This window comes from Pelophylax lessonae (assembly GCF_965119305.1).
Source record: "Pelophylax lessonae genome assembly, chromosome: 6".
NCBI classification, from domain to species: Eukaryota; Metazoa; Chordata; class Amphibia; order Anura; family Ranidae; genus Pelophylax; species Pelophylax lessonae.
Window position 1 is genome coordinate 70,385,781 of NC_138773.1, and position 19,808 is coordinate 70,405,588.

At 41.2% G+C, this 19,808-nt stretch overlaps 1 protein-coding gene across 1 annotated transcript in view; it reads right to left on the reverse strand.

Annotated features, from left to right (window-relative positions):
* The window catches only part of NLRC3 (NLR family CARD domain containing 3), a 66,884-nt gene that overhangs the window by 31,067 nt on the left and 16,009 nt on the right, over positions 1 to 19,808 (reverse strand). The window contains exons 2-10 of the mRNA XM_082261861.1: positions 18,228 to 18,354; positions 17,777 to 18,037; positions 14,772 to 16,446; positions 8,907 to 8,993; positions 6,671 to 6,754; positions 6,337 to 6,420; positions 5,409 to 5,492; positions 3,773 to 3,856; positions 3,514 to 3,597 (exon numbers count right to left, since the gene is read on the reverse strand). Of these exons, the coding sequence (XP_082117987.1) occupies positions 3,514 to 3,597; positions 3,773 to 3,856; positions 5,409 to 5,492; positions 6,337 to 6,420; positions 6,671 to 6,754; positions 8,907 to 8,993; positions 14,772 to 16,446; positions 17,777 to 18,037; positions 18,228 to 18,234 (2,450 nt within the window). The 5' untranslated portion in view covers positions 18,235 to 18,354. The remainder of the gene's footprint in view (positions 1 to 3,513; positions 3,598 to 3,772; positions 3,857 to 5,408; positions 5,493 to 6,336; positions 6,421 to 6,670; positions 6,755 to 8,906; positions 8,994 to 14,771; positions 16,447 to 17,776; positions 18,038 to 18,227; positions 18,355 to 19,808) is intronic.

Sequence of the window (19,808 nt, forward strand, 5' to 3'; positions counted from 1 at the left end):
GCAGGGAGTACCCTGGTCGCAGTTAATTGGGTCGGAGTGATGGCTTGCTTTCGGGTTCGGTCCGAACCTAAGCTTGGAACAAACCCGTGCTCATTTCCATCATTCTCATTTGTCACTAACTGTGAAAAAATAACATTTCTGCTAAGCCTTTTTTCAGTGCCGACCCTTAAATAGCCACTTTTGTGAGAAATTTTGTATTCCTACAATTGTACAGTATTCACAGCACTTCACTTTTTCCACATTTTGTTATGTTACAGCCTCATTCCAAAATTGATTTGATTTATTATTTTTCTCAAAGATCTACAAACAATACCCCATATGGCAATGTGAAAGAAATTGTTTGAAATCTTTGCAAATTTATTAAAAGTTAAAAACAAAAAGAAAAATCTTATGTACATAAGTATCACAGCCTTTGCTCAATACTTTGTTAAAGCACCTTTGGCACAAATTACAGCCTCAAGTCTTTTTTGAGTATGATGCTACAAGCTTGGCACAGCTATTTTTGGACAGTTTCTCCCATTCTTCTTTGCAGGACCGCTCAAGCTCCATCAGGTTGGATGGGGAGCGTCGGTGAACAGCCACTTTCAGATCTCTCTGGAGATGCTCAATCAAGTTCAAGTCTGGGCTCTGGCTGGGCCACTCAAGGGCATTCACAGAGTTGTCCTGTAGCCACTTCTTTGATATCTTGGCTGTGTGCTAGGGTCGTTGTCCTGTTGGAAGAGAGTCCTTCAGGTGCCTTTTGGCAAACTCCAGACGGGCTGTCATGTGCATTTTACTGAGAAGTGGCTTCTGTCTAGTCACTCTACTATATGGGCCTGATTGGCGGAGTGCTGCAGAGATGGTTTAATTTACTGGAAGTTTCTCCTCTCTCCACAGAGAAACACTGGAGCTAAGTCAGAGTGACCATTGGGTTCTTGGTCACCTCCCTGACTAAGGTCCTTCTCCCCCAATCGCTCAGTTCAACAGGTGGCCTGTTCTAGGAAGAGTTCTGGTGGTTTCAAACTTCTTCCATTTACAGATGATGGAGGTCACTGTGCTCATCAATGCTGCAGAAATGTTTCTGTACCCTCCCCTAGATCTGTGCTTCCATACAATCCTGTCATGGAGGTCTACAGACAATCCCTTAGACATCATGGCTTGATTTGTGCTCTGGCATGCCCTGTTAACTGTGGGACCTTTAATAGGCAGGTGTATGCCTTTCCAAATCATGCCCAATCAACTGAATTTAGCACAGGTGGACTCTAATCAAGTTGTAGAAACATCTCAAGGATGATTAGTGAAAACAGGACGCACCTGAGCTCAATTTTGAGTGTCATGGCAAAGGCTGTGAATACTTACGTACATGGGATTTTTTTTCGATTTAAATTTTTAATATATTTGCAAAGATTTCAAACAATCTTCTTGCACATTGTCACTATGGGGTATTGTTTGTAGAATTGTGAGAAAAATAATGAATTTAATCAATTTTAGAATAAGGCTGTAACATAACAAAATGTGGAAAAAGTGAAGAACTATGAATACTTTCCAGATGCACTGTATGTGGTTAGTTCATGTTATAATAGTATTCACTCTATTTTTTGCCACATGTACAATGCAGGTCACAAACTATTCAGCAAAAGTAACAGTGACAGGCTGGGAAACTATAATACAGCTGGCGTTCTGGAGCAGTTGCAGCAACAGTTAAAAAAATAAAGTTTTAAATAAGTAAAAAGTTAAGAATTCATTAGAAACATCCTTTTTAAAAAATAATGATAACAGAAATCACCCAAATGGCCCTGATCAAAGGTTTCTATCCCCTGGAATGTCTGGCCTTGGTTCAGACACACAAGGTGACACACACAGGTTAAAATGGCAATTGAAGGTTAATTTCCCACATCTGTGGCTTTTTTTTTCTTTTTTCCAAAACGTGGCTTTTTAAATTGCAATTAGTGTCTGTGTACAAATAGTCAATAATTTTGTTAGCTCTCATGTGGATGCACTGAGCAGGCTAGATACTGAGCCATGGGGAGGGGAGCAGAAACAAACCTTCAAAAGACCTGCATAACAAGGTAATTGAACTTTATAAAGATAGGAAAGGAAATAAAAATATATCCAAAGCCTTGAATATGCCAGTCAGTACTGTTCAATCACTTAAGAAGTGGAAACTTTAGGAATCCCTTGATATCAAGCCAAGGTCAGGTAGAATAAAGATTGCAGCCACAACGGCCAGTGGAGCACAATATGACGATACTTGAACAAAAATGAGCTGCATGGTCGAGTTGCCAGAAAGAAGCCTTTACTGCGCTAATGCCACAAGAAAGCCCGATGAGGCATGTCAAGGTGTTGTTGGGCATATTGTAACCAGGCTTTTTTTGGCATTAGTGCAGTATAGCATTCTTTCTGGCAACTAGACCATGCAGCTCATTTTTGTTCAAGTATCGTCGTATTGCGCTCCACTGGCAGTTGTGGCTGCAATCTTTTTTGGTCTACCTGACCTTGGCTTGGTATCAAGAGATTCCAGAAGTTTCAACTTCTTAAGTGATTGAACAGTACTTACTGGCATATCCAAGGCTTTGAATATCTTTTTATATCCTTTCCCATCTTTATGAAGATGGCATATTCAAGGCTTTGGATATCTTTTTATATCCTTTCCCATCTTTATAAAGGTATCCAAAGCCTTGAATATGCCAGTCAGTACTGCTGAATCACTTAGGAAGTGGAAACTTTAGGAATATCTTGATACCAAGCCAAGGTCAGGTAGAGCAAGAAAGATTGCAGCCACAACTGCCAGTGGAGCACAATACGACGATACTTGAACAAAAATGAGCTGCATGGTCGAGTTGCCAGAAAGAAGCCTTTACTGCGCTACTGCCACAACAAAGCCAGATGAGGCATGTCAAGGTGTTGTTGGGCATATTGTAACTGGGCTTTTTTGTTGCATTAGCGCAGTAAAGTCTTTTTTCTGGCAACTCAAGCATGCAGCTCATTTTTGTTCAAGTATCTTATTGTGCTCCTTGAAAAAAAGATGCCAACTTTTTGCAGAGCACAACTGTATCTGCAGACCTGACAGGCAGCCAATGGGCAGCTAAAGGAGTACACATGGCAAGCTGACAACACTGTTGCTAATTGAATGGCTTTGGCTTAGTGTTGTCAGAATGAAACAAGAAGTGCTGTTACTTGCAGAATCTCCATATAATAAACTGTGTAACAGATTTACAAACATTATTTGCTTAAGGCAACATATGCATGGAAGCCAACATACTAAAAAATACACATCAGTTTACATACTCTTTATTTGTTCAGAAGGCCTTTAAAACTATTAACAAGTGAGCTCAATGACCCTGAGACAGGTATAAATGGAATGGTGGATGCCAGGATCTGACATAGAAGATAGACAGGTTTTGATACTGTGCTGAGAAAAAGCTTGTACAGTATGCACATTGTGAGTTTGCAGAAAGTCGGATGGCACCTTGCAGGAGGATATGCACTTGTATGGGGTAAATATACTGGAATAAACTTATGGGTATCACTTACTCTAAGGTAATTAAACCTGAGTTCTTGGTGAGAGCTTCAGCCAGGGCTGTGGCTCCTTGGTCTCCCAAAGTGTTGCTGGATAACCTGCATGTAGAAAGAACAAGTGTTTGTCAGCAGTATGGGCACAGAAACATACAGAGCAGTGAGTTAGATGAAACGTAAGAAGATTAAATGTTTATTCCCATGCATTTGTTATACGGAGGAGTAATAACAGGGGGACACAGAGGACGGGCAGTTACAACTATAATCACAGACTAACCATAGCTCCTGGAGCACCTGGTTCTCTTTGAGGCTGGCTGCCAGGCTCTCTGCCCCCTCCCAGGCAATGCCGTTCTTCTGAATGCTGCAAGATAAACAGGCAAGCTTCTAGTTTTCCAGCTAAGATCGGTCTTATCAACAGAACAGCCCCAAAAAACATTTCAAGTCTCTATACAATAAAACAATATATATATCAGTGATCATAATATTAATTTAATGACTGGTCAGCTGAGTTTCTCCATATTCTCCTGGGGTAGACAGTCCAAAGCAGCTGGGAATTGTTTGATCTGTTCAGTCATTTTTGTTATTGAAATCTGGTTGAAATATTCTGAAAATTGTCCTGTGTGTGTGGTCAACATTAAAATATATCTAGAGCCATTTGCAATGTACAGACTGATAAAGTAAGGGTGACGGGACTTGGAGCCTGGTCCTGGAGGGTCTACCAACGGGGGCACTTAATTTCTACTCTGATTGCTTCTGATCTTTCTCTTTTTTTTCGCTCTTTCTCCTCTTTTTTAATCTCTTCCTATCTTTTCCCTTGAGTTTTGTTTTGAAAATTGTTTTTGAGGCACGGTTACATGGTTTGAATTCAGGGCTATAATCTCCCATTCATTACGGGATGGGGTGGGAGGTAGAGGTTATACACAGATGTCATAGCACCCTCTTTCTCATTTACTTTGTGGTGCTGTTATGAAGAACACGGTTTATGCCCCATTCAAATTAACAGACAGTATGTAACGCTAGGGGGCTGTGGAACTTTTTATTTTGTACTATTTGCATAACCTAATGTTGTGTGACACTTTTATACATGCGAGTTATGTTGTATGGTGCCTTATTTTATTTATTTTATTTATTTCAGGTTCTTATATAGCGCTGTCAATTTACGCAGCACTTTACATATACATTGCACATTCACATCAGTCCCTGCCCTCAAGGAGCGTACAATCTAAAGGTCCCTAACTCACATTCATACATACATAGTAGGGCCAATTTTATACAGGATCCAATTAACCTACCAGCATGTCTTCCTTGTCTGCTTCTAATTCTTTGTGGTTTTTCAAAACAATAAAAATTGTTAAAACAGGAAAATATATCTAAAGCCCACTTTCTTGTTTTTTTTTTTTTTGTTTTGGATAGATTAGGAAATGGCTAAAACCCCTACCAGGTATTATTGCTGTCTGTGTCCCATTGCTAGATTTCACTTCACTTCTTTCTCCATAGACAAAACAAGAGGAGATAAGAAATCTCCCTATAGGAAACAAAAATCCCCACTAACACAGTTGTCAGCAGAAAAGGTGTCCCCAATGGCAGTTCTATCCAATTTCTGGTGACAGCTGTTTTGGATTTTCCCTCACTTTCAGTGCGGAGAGTGACTCTCTCCAACTGACAGGTTGTTGATTTTCTAAAAATGTATTGCATTTATGTTGTCAGAGCTTGGAAGCAAACTGGGCTTGCTGGAGTTCGTCTTGAATGCAACTTTCAGAAATGCTGTATTTATGATACAGCAATTTGTAAAGGTATGTGTGCTGAACAGGGATTACCTGTAGGTTGTAAAATACCTAAAGTCATGATTCTGTGCTACATTCATGTGTCTCTGAATCACATGACCTTCCCCGGACAGACTGACCTATACTTACTTCAGGGCCATCAGCTTACGGTTCAGCAGCAGAGCCTGGGCCAAGTACTGCACTCCTTCCGACTTGATCTGGTTGTTCTGAAGACTGCAAAATAAACAATGCCAGATAAAAAATAATATGCATTGTGAAAATATGTAAAGTATATCTAAAGCCATTATTTTAAATTATGGATAGAATAGGGAAGAGTTTAATCTCCTATCAAGCTTATCACTTTTTGTTATTTTGACACAACAAGAAATGAGATGCATTTTGTCACTGGGACAAGTGAACCCATTGAAAGATTTACCCTTTATTCCTTTTATGCTGATAACTCAGTGATCACCAGGACCAATATTGAGGGTGCATCTGCCTAGCAGAGAAACAAAAATGGAAACTGATGCACGACTACACCACTGCTAAGAGGTCCAGACACAACTTTATTCCAATGAAAGTCAGAGGGACAATCCAAAAAAGTCCCTGACTTATTGGAATAAAATTGTGTCTGGGTCTCTTAGCAGTTGTGTGGCACTTCAATTTCTATATTTGTTACATTACACTACAAGCCAAGGAGACTGTAGATATCCTCTGAGGTGTAGAAGCCACCTGCCCAGGGACTAAATCATTTACATCACCATCAATACTTTAAGATGGGATTACCAGTAAGACAACCCTATGGGTCCAGCGCTTTTTTCCACTTTCCTCAACTAAAAGAAACTGACAGAGGTTGTAACCCCTACTCACTCCATTCAAAACCATAAAGGTTTTGGGTTATCCACCATAATTTCTAGGAAATAACCATTCAAACAATAAAACCTACCAGTCTATGCTCAGAATACCACCCCTAGGTCCCAACACCCACTCTCAAAACATTTGTCTCTTGAGGAAAGGCCAGACCCATTGTCTGCACACTGAACATACACAAAGAGTAAACTTGGCATTCTCTACTTACTTCAGGCTCTGCAGCACTTGATTGTTTTTTAGAGCCTCCGCCAACGCCTTGGCACCGCTGGGTCCAATGTTATTTCCATGGAGGCTGTGACATAAAATGTAATGGAATTATTGCCAAATTCATAATTATATTTAGATTACAAAGCTTTCACATGGAGAAGAAGCAAATTTGTCTCTGGTTATAGTCAGTCATCCCATCCATTCACTTGGAGCGTGGGACATACAAGGCAAGATAGGATTTGAGTGAATTCCCAAAAAAAGGCCCAGGGAACAAGATAGCTGCCTCTGCTGCATGTTGACATTGGATACTTGGAGTCTGATACTGCTCAACTTACTCAATGGAACAGAGTGTACGGTTCACCATCAGGGCTTTTCCCAGTACCTTCACACCTCTGTTACCCAGTTGGTTTTCCGACAGACTGAAAAGAGAGCACAGCAAACAGTCCATACTGTAATGATTGCAGTATAAACAATATAATGATTATCTTCTCAATACACATGGTTCATAAGGAACTCCAGTCTAATTAAAAAACAGTAATATTGTCTTGACATAAGAAACACTAAAGACAATGTTTTTGTAATGGGAGAGCAGGTTATATAGACACATTTTAGAGACACTTGCTCCCACAGGCATGCGCACAGGGTGTGTCGGGTGTGCCTGGGCACACCCTAATCACCTAGGGCACATTAGCATTATCGCTCTGTTTGCCAGTGAGGAGATGGGAAAGATCTCCCTCGGACCTGCTCTGCCATAAGAGAAGTGCCACACACTTCTATTTCACTTTTCCAGCAGGGAGAGTAATGTACCTGGGCCATATACATGTAGGCAAACACATGCATGTGTATTTAAACTTTGGGGTGCACACCCTAATGCAATAGGCTGCGCACACCTATGCTTGCTCCCTATGTTTTCTCTGGAGAGTCTAACACCCCCCCATGCTGAGTCAGACCTGAAGCTCACTGATTCACTGATTGCAGAGCTACAGTATAGGTTTGACACAGCAAGGGTTTTGTTGGACCCTGCAGAGGGACCACTGCTTCCACACAGAGAGCAAAGGTACTTCTCTAAAGCATGCTAACAGAGAACAGGCTTTTCTACTCAAGATGTGGCTGCTTTCAAAAGAAAATAAACTGTAAGACTTTGAACACCTTTCTTTTTGATCCACCTGAAATTTATTTGACTGATTCTTTTTATTTTCTTCTATTTTGGGAATGGTACAATTTTTAGGAAATATCCACAACTTACATCTTAATTACTCTTGCATTATCATACTTAAGATTATGATGATTTAGCTGATTTAAAGGTTAAGTTTGACTTTACTTGCCCACCGCCCCATAGCAGTTTTACCGCTACAGGGTGGTAGCTGTGCACCAGATCATGTATATATACGCGATTCCGCAGTTACTGGTAGGCGATGTGCATGCGGCTCACTCCAGCTATGATTACATATGGCGGATGCTGGGTACTTGATGTCTGCCCGCACCCGCCGATCGTCAGGCAGAGACGCAGAACTATGATATGCCTAAACAAGGCAGGTCACAGTTCTGACAGGGGAAAAGGGATGGAATTTGTCTCCCTGCAGGGAGCAGAGAATAAATTCCATCTCTTCCCCTAGTAAAAGTACCTCACACAGTTCACATACACACTACCTGGCACGCCATTACTAATAAAAATAAATAGATAAATAAAAACATCCCATAGTTTGCAGAAGCTATAGCTTTTGCGCAAAAAACTCAATATACACTTATTGGGTTTTTTGTTTACCAAAAATATGTAGCAGAATACATTTTGGCCTAAATTTAGGAAGAAATAGGATTTTTTCATTTTTTTTCATTGGATATGTTTTATAGCAGAAAGAAAAAATGTTGGGTTTTTTCAAAATTGAAAGAAAGCTCTACTTGTGGGGAAAAAAAGGACACACGTTTTATATGTGTACAGTGTAGCGTGACCGCGCAATTGATAGTTAAAGTAACGCAGTGCCGTATTGCAAAAAAATGGCCTGGTCATGAAGGGGGGTAAATCAACTGGTCAAGTGGTTAAAGCTTCACCCAAAAGGGGAAGTTAGGCTTTAAGGCATTCTCCCCGCTCCTCTTGAATAGATGGCACTTTTTTTGGGGGGGGGGGGGAGTGGGTACCTGATTTTGACTGGTGATTTGAGTGGAAATTGTCCTTCCCCCCCCCCCCCCTTCCTCCCTGTGACATGTCCCAGAAGACTGTGGGACTATTCATAATGACCAGCATGGCTCGCGCATGTGCAGTGGGCAGCTCGCTGTGAAGCTGCCACAGCCAGGCGTCCACAGTTAAGATGCCTGGGACTGAAAGCTGGTGGAAAAAATGTGATCACAGCACTGGATCCTGGGACAGGTGAGCATATGTTTATTTAAAGTCAAGTTGTAAATTTTAGAAATACGATTGGAGCTCCTCTTTACTATCCCTCTAAAGGTAAAGGTTAGATTTAATTTGCACATAAGAAATGCCTGAGATAAGCTGTTCCACAGCAAGGGGTTCATGTTGGCAAGCATTGGTGTTTAGAAAGGGGTTAATGGATTAAGAAAGTCCAGATCTCTTACCTGATCTTCTGGATGGCGCAGTCCTTGGCTCGCAGGATGGTAGCCAGAAGCTCCATCACATCATCTTTAAAGTTGTTATTCTCCATTCTGGGTTACAGAAAAATAGTAATGATAAATTGTATCAGACTGCCAGTTTTTAAAAAGCCACAGCAAAATGGCCATTAATGAATTTGGTGTGTCATGGGGTCATTTATATTACAGATTCAGGTCCTCACCCCAAGCTTTCCTTACTGCATCACCTAAAATGAATAGCTATCAATAGGTATTGCCCCCTTCCTCTCAGACTACCAAAGATCTTTGAGTATAGTGGGTACAGACATAAAATAGCTGTGAGTACCTGTTTAGGAAAATCACATCATTTGCATATTAGATGTTAGGCGCAGGTTTCTAAAGGTTTTTGGTGAATACTATCTGAAAAAGTAGTGGGCAGTTGACTGCATACATATGATGATGTACATACTGTATATCATCATATGATAAAATTACCTAGAAGATTACCTAATATGTATTTATTTTATGTTTGTGTCATGTTGCAGAGATTTTCCTTCAGTTGTCACAACACAACAGGATGTGAATGGAAGTCTCTCCCAAGTAAAGGGAAACCCTATCTAGACAGTTATTACCGGAACCGATGACCCCATTTTTTTTTGCCTCAACTCAACCTCTAGGTTTTTGCCTCAACTCTTGTTCCTGTACCAACTATAACATTTTAGATTTGCTATCACTACTTTCCTAGTGACATTGATCACCAGGACAAATAGAGAGCATGAATATCCCAGCTAGGACACAGACCTATTAAATCTAAAACTAAGGAAAAGGGTTTAGGCTTTAGGTGCCCTTTTAGTGACCTATACAGGCATTACCAGCAGGCCTATGTCAACTCAACACAGCAATTATACTGCGGCAGGGTGGCATGCGCAGACATGTACATCATTGTGCCTGCTCCGGTTTAGGAGTTCACTGTGCCCCCCCCCGCGTGGATTGCAGATCCAACGCTGTGCAATCACATGATAACAATGCAAACAAAGCTGTTATTATTGAAACTCATTCACAACAGCTCTGCTTCCTATATCATGATTGGCCTACAGCTATCACATGGTACCATCAATCATACTATCATAGCACCCTGTACTGTACCATTTGATAGCTGTATCCACTCACAGATCACTAGTAATCACAAAAAAAATCCCTGATAACCCCCCCCCCCCCCAGAGTAATACAGTGTTGCAATGGTAACACTGAACTATTTTAACCGATTCCAGACTGCTCCACCTATATATACTGTGGCAGGGAGGCCCTTCAGTGAGAAATCACCTACGTGTACGTCATTACGATTTACAAGTCTGGAGCGCGCATGCTCCCATTGGACACAGCGGGAGCCAATCAGCGGGTCTGGCGCCCGGCGATCGTTCCCTGACAGAGGCAGAATGGCAGTCTTCCTTTGTAAAATAGGCATATCACCATTCTGTTGAAGGGGAAGATGGAGATCTTGTGTTTCTGCTAAGCAGGAACACCGATCTCTGTCTCCCCCCCCCCAGTCAAATCCCCTCCCCCACACAGTTAGCAAGCACTCCCAAGGAACACATTTAACCCTTTGATCGCCTCTGATGTTATCCCCTTCCTTGCCATTGTCATTAGTACAGTGACAGTGTATATTTTTATGCACTGATCACTGTATTGATGTCACTGGTCCCCAAAATGTGCCACTTAGTTTAAGATTTGTCTGCCACAATGCCGCAGTCCTGCTAAAAATCACTGATTGCCGCAATTACTAGTAAAAAAAAAATGTAAAAAATAAAAATTCCACTAATATATCCCATATTTTGTAGAACTATAACTTTTTCGCAAACCAATCAATATATGCTTATTGGGTTTTTTCTTTTACCAAAAGCATGTAGAAAAATACATATTAGCCTAAATTGATAAAGAAATTTGATTTTTTAATTTTTTTTTATTGGATATGTTTTATAGCAGAAAGTAAAATATATATATATTTTTTTTTTCAAAATTATCTGTCTTTTTTTTTGTTCATAGCATAAAAAATAAAAACCGCAGTGGTGATCAAATACTACCAAAAGAAAGCTCTATCTGTTGGGGGGAAAAAAAAGGACATCAATTTTATTTGGTTACAGCATTGCATGTCCACGCAATTGTCAGTTAACCACTTAAGCCCCGGAAGATTTTACCCCCTTCCTGACCAGGGGGTATTTTGCGATTCGGCACTGCGTGACTTTAACGGACAATTGCACGGTCGTGCGACGCTGTACCTAAACGAATTTGCCGTCCTTTTTTTCCCACAAACAGAGCTTTCTTTTGGTGGTATTTGATCACCTGTGCGATTTTTTGATCACGCGCTATAAACAAAAAAAGAGCGTCAATTTTGCAAAAATAGCAATATTTTTCACATTTTTTTATATGAAATTCCCCCCAAAAAAAATGTAAAAATCTAAATTTTTTAACATTTTCGGCCAATTTGTTTTATGCTACCTATGTTTGGTAAAAAAAATCTCAAAAAGCGTATTTTGATTGGTTTGCGCAAAAGTTATCGCGTTTACTAACAAAGGGAAAGATTTTTGTCATTTTTGTTGTTTTTTTTTTTTAACGCGTAATGGCGGCGATCTGCGATTTTTTTTGCGGTACTGCGACATTGCGGCGGACAGATCGGACCCTTGACTGACATTTTTGACACTTTTGGGGTTACCAGTGACATTTCTACAGTAATCAGTGCTATATATATGCACTGTTACTGTAAAAATACACTGGTAGTGAAGGGGTTAACTTTATTTGGGAGGGAGGGGCTGTGTGTGTCCCTAGGGGCGTGCTTTCTACTGTGATTGGCTGTGGCTTGAGCTGTAAGGACACTGATCAACGGATCTACATAGTAGATCCATGTGATCAGTGTCTTTACAGCGAGGAGAATGACAGGTGGCTTGTTTACACAAGCTGCCTGACATTCTCCCTCTCCCCCGCCGATCGCCGAGTGGCCGGCGGACATCGGGTCCGCTGGTCACACGCGCGGGGGGGTCCGTGACCACGCGGGAGCGCGCCTCCGGGGGCGCGCGCTCGCTCCCTAGACCCTCACAAGCAAGCGACGTAGCCCTACGTTAGTTTGCCTATGAGGGGCTGACCGCCGACGTAGATAGTCGTGCGGCGGTCGGCAAGTGGTTAATTTGCAGAGATTTCATCTCACTTCCTGTTTGGCTATGGGACTGGAAATTAAGAGAAATCTCCCCAATGGGACAAAGATGGCAAAAAATGAACCTTACAGGCAGAGGTGTAACTAGAACCTTCAGGGCCCCGATGCAAGAAACCATGAAGGGCCTCCCCAGACCCCTGGCCGGGGCCCTTCCCTTCAAGCCTGGGGCTCTTTCCACTGATCCTGGGGCCCTTTGCCCTATATTACAGTCCTGCAGCGGGACCCTTTTCACAAGTTCTGCATTGGGCCTCCTTCCTACCATATTGGGGCCTCCCCACAGTGGTGGAATGCCAGGGCCCTATCGCAATTATGACCTTTGCGATCCTGGAAGTTCACCCACTGGTGTCAGTAGTTTTTATTTTTGGTATTTTAATTGTATTATTTTTTAGCATTTTAATTTATTTTTTTACAATGTCACTGACTATGACTCTGTCCATTCACAAAAGGAAGGAGGTGGTGAATTAAATATTTCCCAGACCTTCCTGGTTCTCTATTGTAACACAACCCCTGCAGCAGCTGGCAGGAGAGGGTAGGGAGCACAGTGGGGGGGGGGGGGAGCACACAGGTGCCCAGAGACAGCAGAACACAAATGAACTGGATAGGAGGAGTGGTGGGGGCAGCATACAGAGGAACCAATCTCCTCCATTTTCCTCTTGCAGCTACAGGAGGACAGTGATTTCTCTAGATGCTGTCCCCGCCACCCCTCCTATCCAGGTGTACAGGGGAGCTGCACAGGCCCCCTGGAGCATGGGGCCCGGTTGCAATTGCAACCCCTGCAACCCCTGTAGTTACGCCCCTGCAACAGGGGTTATAACTCTGGCTTATTCTATCCAAAATGAAAAAAAAAGTTTCGGCTATAGTTCTACTTTAAGTTAGCAATGGGGGGAAATTGTGATTACAGCCTATAAGTCCTTGGAAGCGGGGGTTGCATTAATTTTGCTATTTTAAGGCTAGGTATATTTTCTGCAAGTAGCACAGCAAAATACCTGTTGATCCCATCAAAAAAACGTGCGTTCTATAACTTCCTGGGTACTTTTTCAGCAATCTTCTGTGAACCACAAAGCAACGCCCCTTTATGTAATTGAGATGAGCGGGGAGGTTTTGGTGGTCCATGCCCAGACAGCAGCCAAGAGTGACAACGCTACGTCTCCATATATACAGGACAGAGAGTGAGCGTTGTCACACTAGGACAGGAAGTGTGTTACTGGCAGGATTATCAGGTGAACTAAAGCCTGATAAAAAGAAAACGAATGCAACGACCACATCTAAGGACTGGTAAATTGAAATATGTTATATTTTTGTTTTTAGGTTTAAAATCCTAGCTTCAGATAAAGTTTATTGTTTAGTATTAAATAGTATTGGAGAACAGTAAAACTGTCTGTTTTTTCTTTCTTTTTAAAACTTTCCAAATGCTAAACAATAACATTTCCAAAGGAAATAAACTTTTACAGATTTTCTTCCAGTATGGAGTTAGGCATTCTTGGGTGCCTCAGTGACATAGCTTTGTTAAAGCTCAACTTTATTTAAAACATTTTATTTAATTTAAATAGATAATTTAACCACTTGCCGATCGCCCCCTGTAGATTTACAGATTTACAGGCTGGCTCGGCTGCGCAAAACGACGTACCCCTACGTTGGTCGCACGTGTGGTGCTTGGGGGAGAGCGCGCGCCGTCACCGGTGCGCTCCCACCCCCACTAGGCAGCGGGGATGCTGAACCACAGGACCAGCACTCGCGATTGCCGCCAGGCACCCGTGATCGCTCCCTGCTGAGAGAGAAGGACAGTCAGCTGTTGTAAACACACCTGTGTTTGTAAACAACCGTTCTTCTCTCTAAAATGATCACAAAGCACCTGTGATGCTTCTATTTAGGATCACAGCTCTCTGTGGTCATTTCACAAGCCCACCCCCCCCCCCCACAGTTAGAAAACACTCCCCTAGGCTCACATTTAACCCTTTGATCACCACTGTGTTAACCCCTTCCCTGCCAATGGCATTATTTCAGTAACATTGCATATTTTTAGCACTGATTACTGTAGTATTGTCACTGGTTCCCCCAAAAGTGTCAAAAATGTCATTTAGGTGTCCGTTCTGTCCGCCGCAATGTCGCAGTCCCGGTAAAAATTGCAGATCGCCGCCATTACTAGTAAAAAAAATAAATAAAAATTACATATATCTTTTTCCTAGTTTGTAGACGCAATAACTTTTGCGCAAACCAATCAAAATACGCTTATTGCGATTTTTTTACCAAAAATATGTAGCAGAAAACAAATTGGCCTAAAAGGATGAAAAATTTTGATTTTAAAATTTTTTATTTTGGGAATGTTATATAGCAGAATGTGAAAAATATTGTTTTTTTTTCCAGAATTGTCGCTCTTTTTTTGTTTATAGCGCAAAAAATAAAAATCACAGAAGTGATCAAATATCAATTTCATTTAGGTACAGCGTTGCATGGCAACGCAATTTTCCGTTAAATTAACGCAGTACCGAATCTCAAAAAATGGCCTGGTCATTAAGGAGGCGAATCCTTCCGGTCCAGAACTGGTTAAAAAGCACTGTATATTTATTTGGTATTAAAACATATTGCAAAAAAAAAAAAAAACATTAGTTTAATAAGTAAAAAAAATAAACTTCCAGCAAACCCATTACAGTTTTCTTTTGAGACCATACCTGAGGTTAGTGCAGTACTGTAGCTGTGGCAGGAAGTTTTGTACCAGACTGTAATTAAGACACTGGGAAAGGTTTGCTTCTTTGGCACAACTGTGAGATGCTCTAAGTAAAAATGCAAGAGCACAGCAAGACAAAGGGCTCAATTTTTTGCCAAGTGTTCCGGTCTTCAGAGCCTCTTCCACCATACAGATTACTTCTGTGTGGCCCATCTCATGCAAGCAGCACATTAAGTTCACCATTCCACAGGAGATTGTCTTACTGGCACTCAGCAAGCTCTGCAGGTAATCAATTACTAGCCCACGGTGGCTGCTGGGCTCTTCCTTGTTTGGCAGGCACCCAGCTAAAATCCTAACAACCTGCAAAGACAGGAGGCCAGAGAGGAAGCGAAGAAAGATGGACAGCTGAGGTCCGTCAGTTTGTAGAACCCGCTGTGTTGCACTTTTGTAATGGTTTAGAAAGCCCAACTTGGGCCAAGAAACTCCTCCCTCAGCAAAGAGGTCAAATATGGCACGTTTGGCGGCAGAATAGTAGTGAACAGCCGCAAGGAACTCCTGCACAAGGAAGTGGGCGAAACAGAAAGCCAGACAAGAGGGTGAATTCTGGGGCAGCAGCAGCCGACTACAAAGGCTTCCTGGTAATATTGGGCTCTCAATCCCGCAAGATTTCAAATCTGATTCGTAAAACACAGTCCGTCTTCTAAGCAACCCCTGAAATGCTAACTTTCCTAAGTTGCCAACAGTTCGCCGGGCACTGCTTGGTTGCTCTATTCCCTCTAAGTAGTTAAACTGAGCTTTCAGATACCAGGAGAAGATGGTGGAGAGTGTCATAGGTAGAGATGAACATGTAGAATCATAGGCACGAGCTGCAAATCCTAGAGATACTCCTATGATGTGGCACAAGGTGGGAACAGAACACAAAGCATTTAAGGAACGATGGCTTTCTAGGTGCCCACAGATCTTGTCTGCTAAGCCATTGGTATCATGTAAAAGCTGATCCATGTACTGCTTTATTTCACTTGATTCAAGTCCAGATATCTCTGTCATTCGATCCACAAGTCCTCCAGGAATCATAGCAGCAGCTCCTGGCCTTGATGTCACCCACACAAAGACATCGGGCAGAAGATTCCCCCGTAGGATGTTGGTAATGAGACATTCAGGGGGAAGTTCTTTCTGAGGGTCAGTGCTAGCTATTGAGTCAGAGAAGTCAAGTGGGGCTCGAAGCTCATCCAAGCCATCCAAAATCAGAAGGGAATTGGGAGGTGGCACTGAATAGCTAGGACAGGCAATCCGTATTAATTTCTCCACAGAAAGACGATCAAAGATGTTCAATTCCCAGAGGTTCAGGGTAACCAAACAGGGAATGTTAGCGCACAGCTCCCCCCGTGCCCACTTCTCCACAAACAGCCTAACCAGGGTACTTTTACCAGCTCCTGCCACTCCTACGGTTAAGGTGATACGTGGCGGAAGGCTGACCCTCGACAGTGGTGTCAACAGTTTTTCCAAGGGTAATCTTTTCGGGGTACATCTTCCGCCCTGGCCTAATTCCAGCTGCACAATGTCATGTTCTTGAAGCTGGGCATCTGTAAGGCCTTCGACCAAGAGGAGAGAGTCCAACTGAGCTAGCAGCGGCTGCTGATCATATTTCACACTGTCCAAATGTTTCTTCACCAATGGATCTGTCACAAAAAAAGACAGAGGCACAAACAGACAAAATTAAAGGAAACTAACTAAAAAAATGTTCCTCATTTATTCATGTTCAGCATGGAAATGTAAACACTTGATGCAACTATTAACAATTCCTTGGGACAGTTTCTGTTCAGCTTAAAGACATTTTAAACTTTCAAATGCTTTTGTTGTTTAAACTAGGTACTGTAGTTATATAACCTGTGTCGTTTGTTTGCTTTACCTTGTAATGATGGGCTCAGATGTTGTGGCTGCAGTTTGTAGTATCATGGCTGATCGATCTCCTTATGTCCGTGCGATCATTTACCTAGCTTGTCCCTATTCGCTAAAGGGACAGGCAACCTCTTTTTCACAATCCATGCTTCACCATTTCCTCTGTATTGCATACAAATGTGGGAATGCTAATGTGATGAAACACTGCATGGTGAGCTCTCTGTTAAGGTAGAATTTTGGATAGCATAATGATTTTATCCCTAGTAAGGTTTATTTTGGCCATCTGTCTCCCATTGAGGAGATTTCTCTTTACTTCCTGTCCCATAGCCAAAAGAGAAAGTGAGAAAAAGATCCCTTTAAAGTAAGGGAATCCTTGGTTGTCACCATAATTAGTGTTCCCAATTGAAGATATCCCCAGTATTCCTGTTCTAGCGACATCCCAAAATTTGAGATTTTCTTTTACTTTCACTTTCATTGATAATGCTAAAAAGGACAAATAAAATGGGGTGAATCTCCCTAACGGGGACAGTAATTAAAAACCTAACAGGTGTTCTAATCCCTCTCTTCTATATCTAAAGCTGAAAAAAGTTTTGCTTGCTTTATCTGTTTCAGATCTAATTACTAGCTGTCACCTGAAGAACATTAGACTGAGACCCAGGATTGTGGAATATATACGGTAGTTCCTTCACACAAAGTGTCCGATCTCAAACCACAGACAAAGGTCAAGCACTTTGCTCTCGTTTGCAGAGCAGCGCTATTGAATTAAGTGGATGAGTTCCAACTCCACCGCCCAAGTCAAAAATGCCCTAGTGACCACATTCCTAGTAACCACATAAAAAGTGAGCGGAAATATCCTCTACCGGGACAGAGATTGCAATAACACTTTGCAATCCAACTGTAGGTATAGGATTTTGTAAATGGGATTGTATGGTTGTGTTTTCTTTTTTTTTTGTTATTGGTTGAGCTAAATGGACTTGTGTCTTTTTTTCAACCTGACTAACTATGTAACTATGTAACCCAGGAACAACAAAGACATCAATAATAATTTGGTTGAAGCTCCAATCTTGCCAACTACATTTTTATAAACTACGGACAAAGCTGGTGACTCACCATAATGACGTATGCGCAGGTAGATAGAGGAGCGACTGTTTTCTATGCAGGTCTGCAGCCCTTGAAGGTACCAACGGCCCTTCCCTCCTAGTGTGTCCATCAGTGCCTCAGCCCGCTTGTTTAATGGTGTCAGTTCTTGAAGACGTCGGATCTCCTCCACGCTTAGCATCTCCAGCTCCTGCAGTTTAGCCATGATCTCCTGTATGGATTCCAGACTGGCACTGGACGCCAGCTGCCTCCTGTATCGGAGGATCCATAGACCTGGCAGAGAGGAGAGAAGCCAGTTACTAGAGACGAATTGCGATAAACACTACAGGCAAAACAATGTAAACCCAAATTATTAAAACCCCTAAAGCTAACCATAAGCACTCTATTTTTCACTGCCAGATAAACCCAAGAAAAAAGGTATCTGCTACTACACAGCCTATGCACAAAGTGCCTACGTACATACCTTCCATGTCATTGTTTCAAAACACCATGAGACTCCAGGCTTTCCAGGTTGTTCAAGATCCATGTCATCTCCAGGATAAAGGGAGGAGTGGATGGAACCCTCCTAACATCATCTGGTAGAGCAGAACCTAGTTCAGAATTGAAGAATAAGATACATTATACTTTTTTTTTCTTAAATAAAAGATCTAATTTTCAGAAATATTATGCCGTGCTATGGTCTTGGTGCAATTTGCTTTTCTTGACAGTAAAATTAGGTAGCATGTAAACTTGTTGCAAATTGGGCAATTTTATTTGGAGATATAATACAAAACACATAGGCAAAGGTATAATAATCGTACATCAAAATGATCAGCAGATCCAAAGATATAAACAACTGAAGGTATATAGAAGTCTGTTCTTTACCAGGACACATATTTTGCCCCCATATAATATACACCACATCTCCAGTATTATTATAACATTTTTTTTTTTTTTTTTTTTTTTTTTTTTTTCAAATATAATTTTTATTATTTTTTTTCAAACACAAAAAATTTACATGAAGTCACAAATGAAATAAGAATACATATCAAAACAGATTATCATCCAAGAATAGACTCGGTTAACCCTTAAAAGGGAGGAGTTCCTTAATACTTGTATCCCCTATCCCCACTATGAACACGTAAGCTAGGTTTATTCAATTTATATCACTATCCATAACAAGTATTCACAGTAATGGGCAGGAGACATCCTTATCTTCCCCGTCTATTCCAATTCTATTTCATTTATTCAAACTGTAACTAAACATACCCTAACCCTCCCTTTTTTTTTTTTTTTTTTTTGGAAAAGAAAACGGGATCATGGAGGTTTGTGTTCTTTTAGTCGATCAGTGAATTTACACAGTTCACCTTATATTCTTATCTAAACATCATAAGTCTTTATTTTTTACAAATGGTATTGCAGATTTCCTAAAAGCAGTGTCATTTTCTTGGTCTTACAGACTGAAACATTTCCATATGCCTTACCTAGATTTAGTTCAACCAAGTATACATACAGTATACATCTGCATTATTCATAACTTTCTCTTTATTATATGTTGTAATGATATGTTGTACAATACAGGGTAGCTGACACACTGGATGTGTTTTACAGAAAGAGTCTGCTTCTTCAAGCAGGAATGGAAACGTCAATGTAAAATATATGATACCAGTTCATATACTGTATATACAGATCATTGCTCATCATTTGTCAAGTACCATTTAATTATTGACGTTATTCATCATATATAATTTACATTCACATATCATGTATTTTTATGAATCTCTGTAAAGATATAAGAACATTCCCACAAGGGACTGCAGGGGAAAAAGATGCACAACAGCCCTGGAATACAGATTCCATCATTTTACTTTAACAGGAAAAATTGAGACTAGAACGTCACCTTCCTAATGGGTTCATTGATCAACAGGGAGGTTTGGTAGGCAAATCAGATTTTACAGGAAAATTGAAAGTGGCCTGCCTACTTGAGCAGGCTCATTGACTAATAAGAAAAATAAAATAGAAGGTGTAGGAGGCAGCTTAGATTTTACACTAAAGTTCAAAGTTT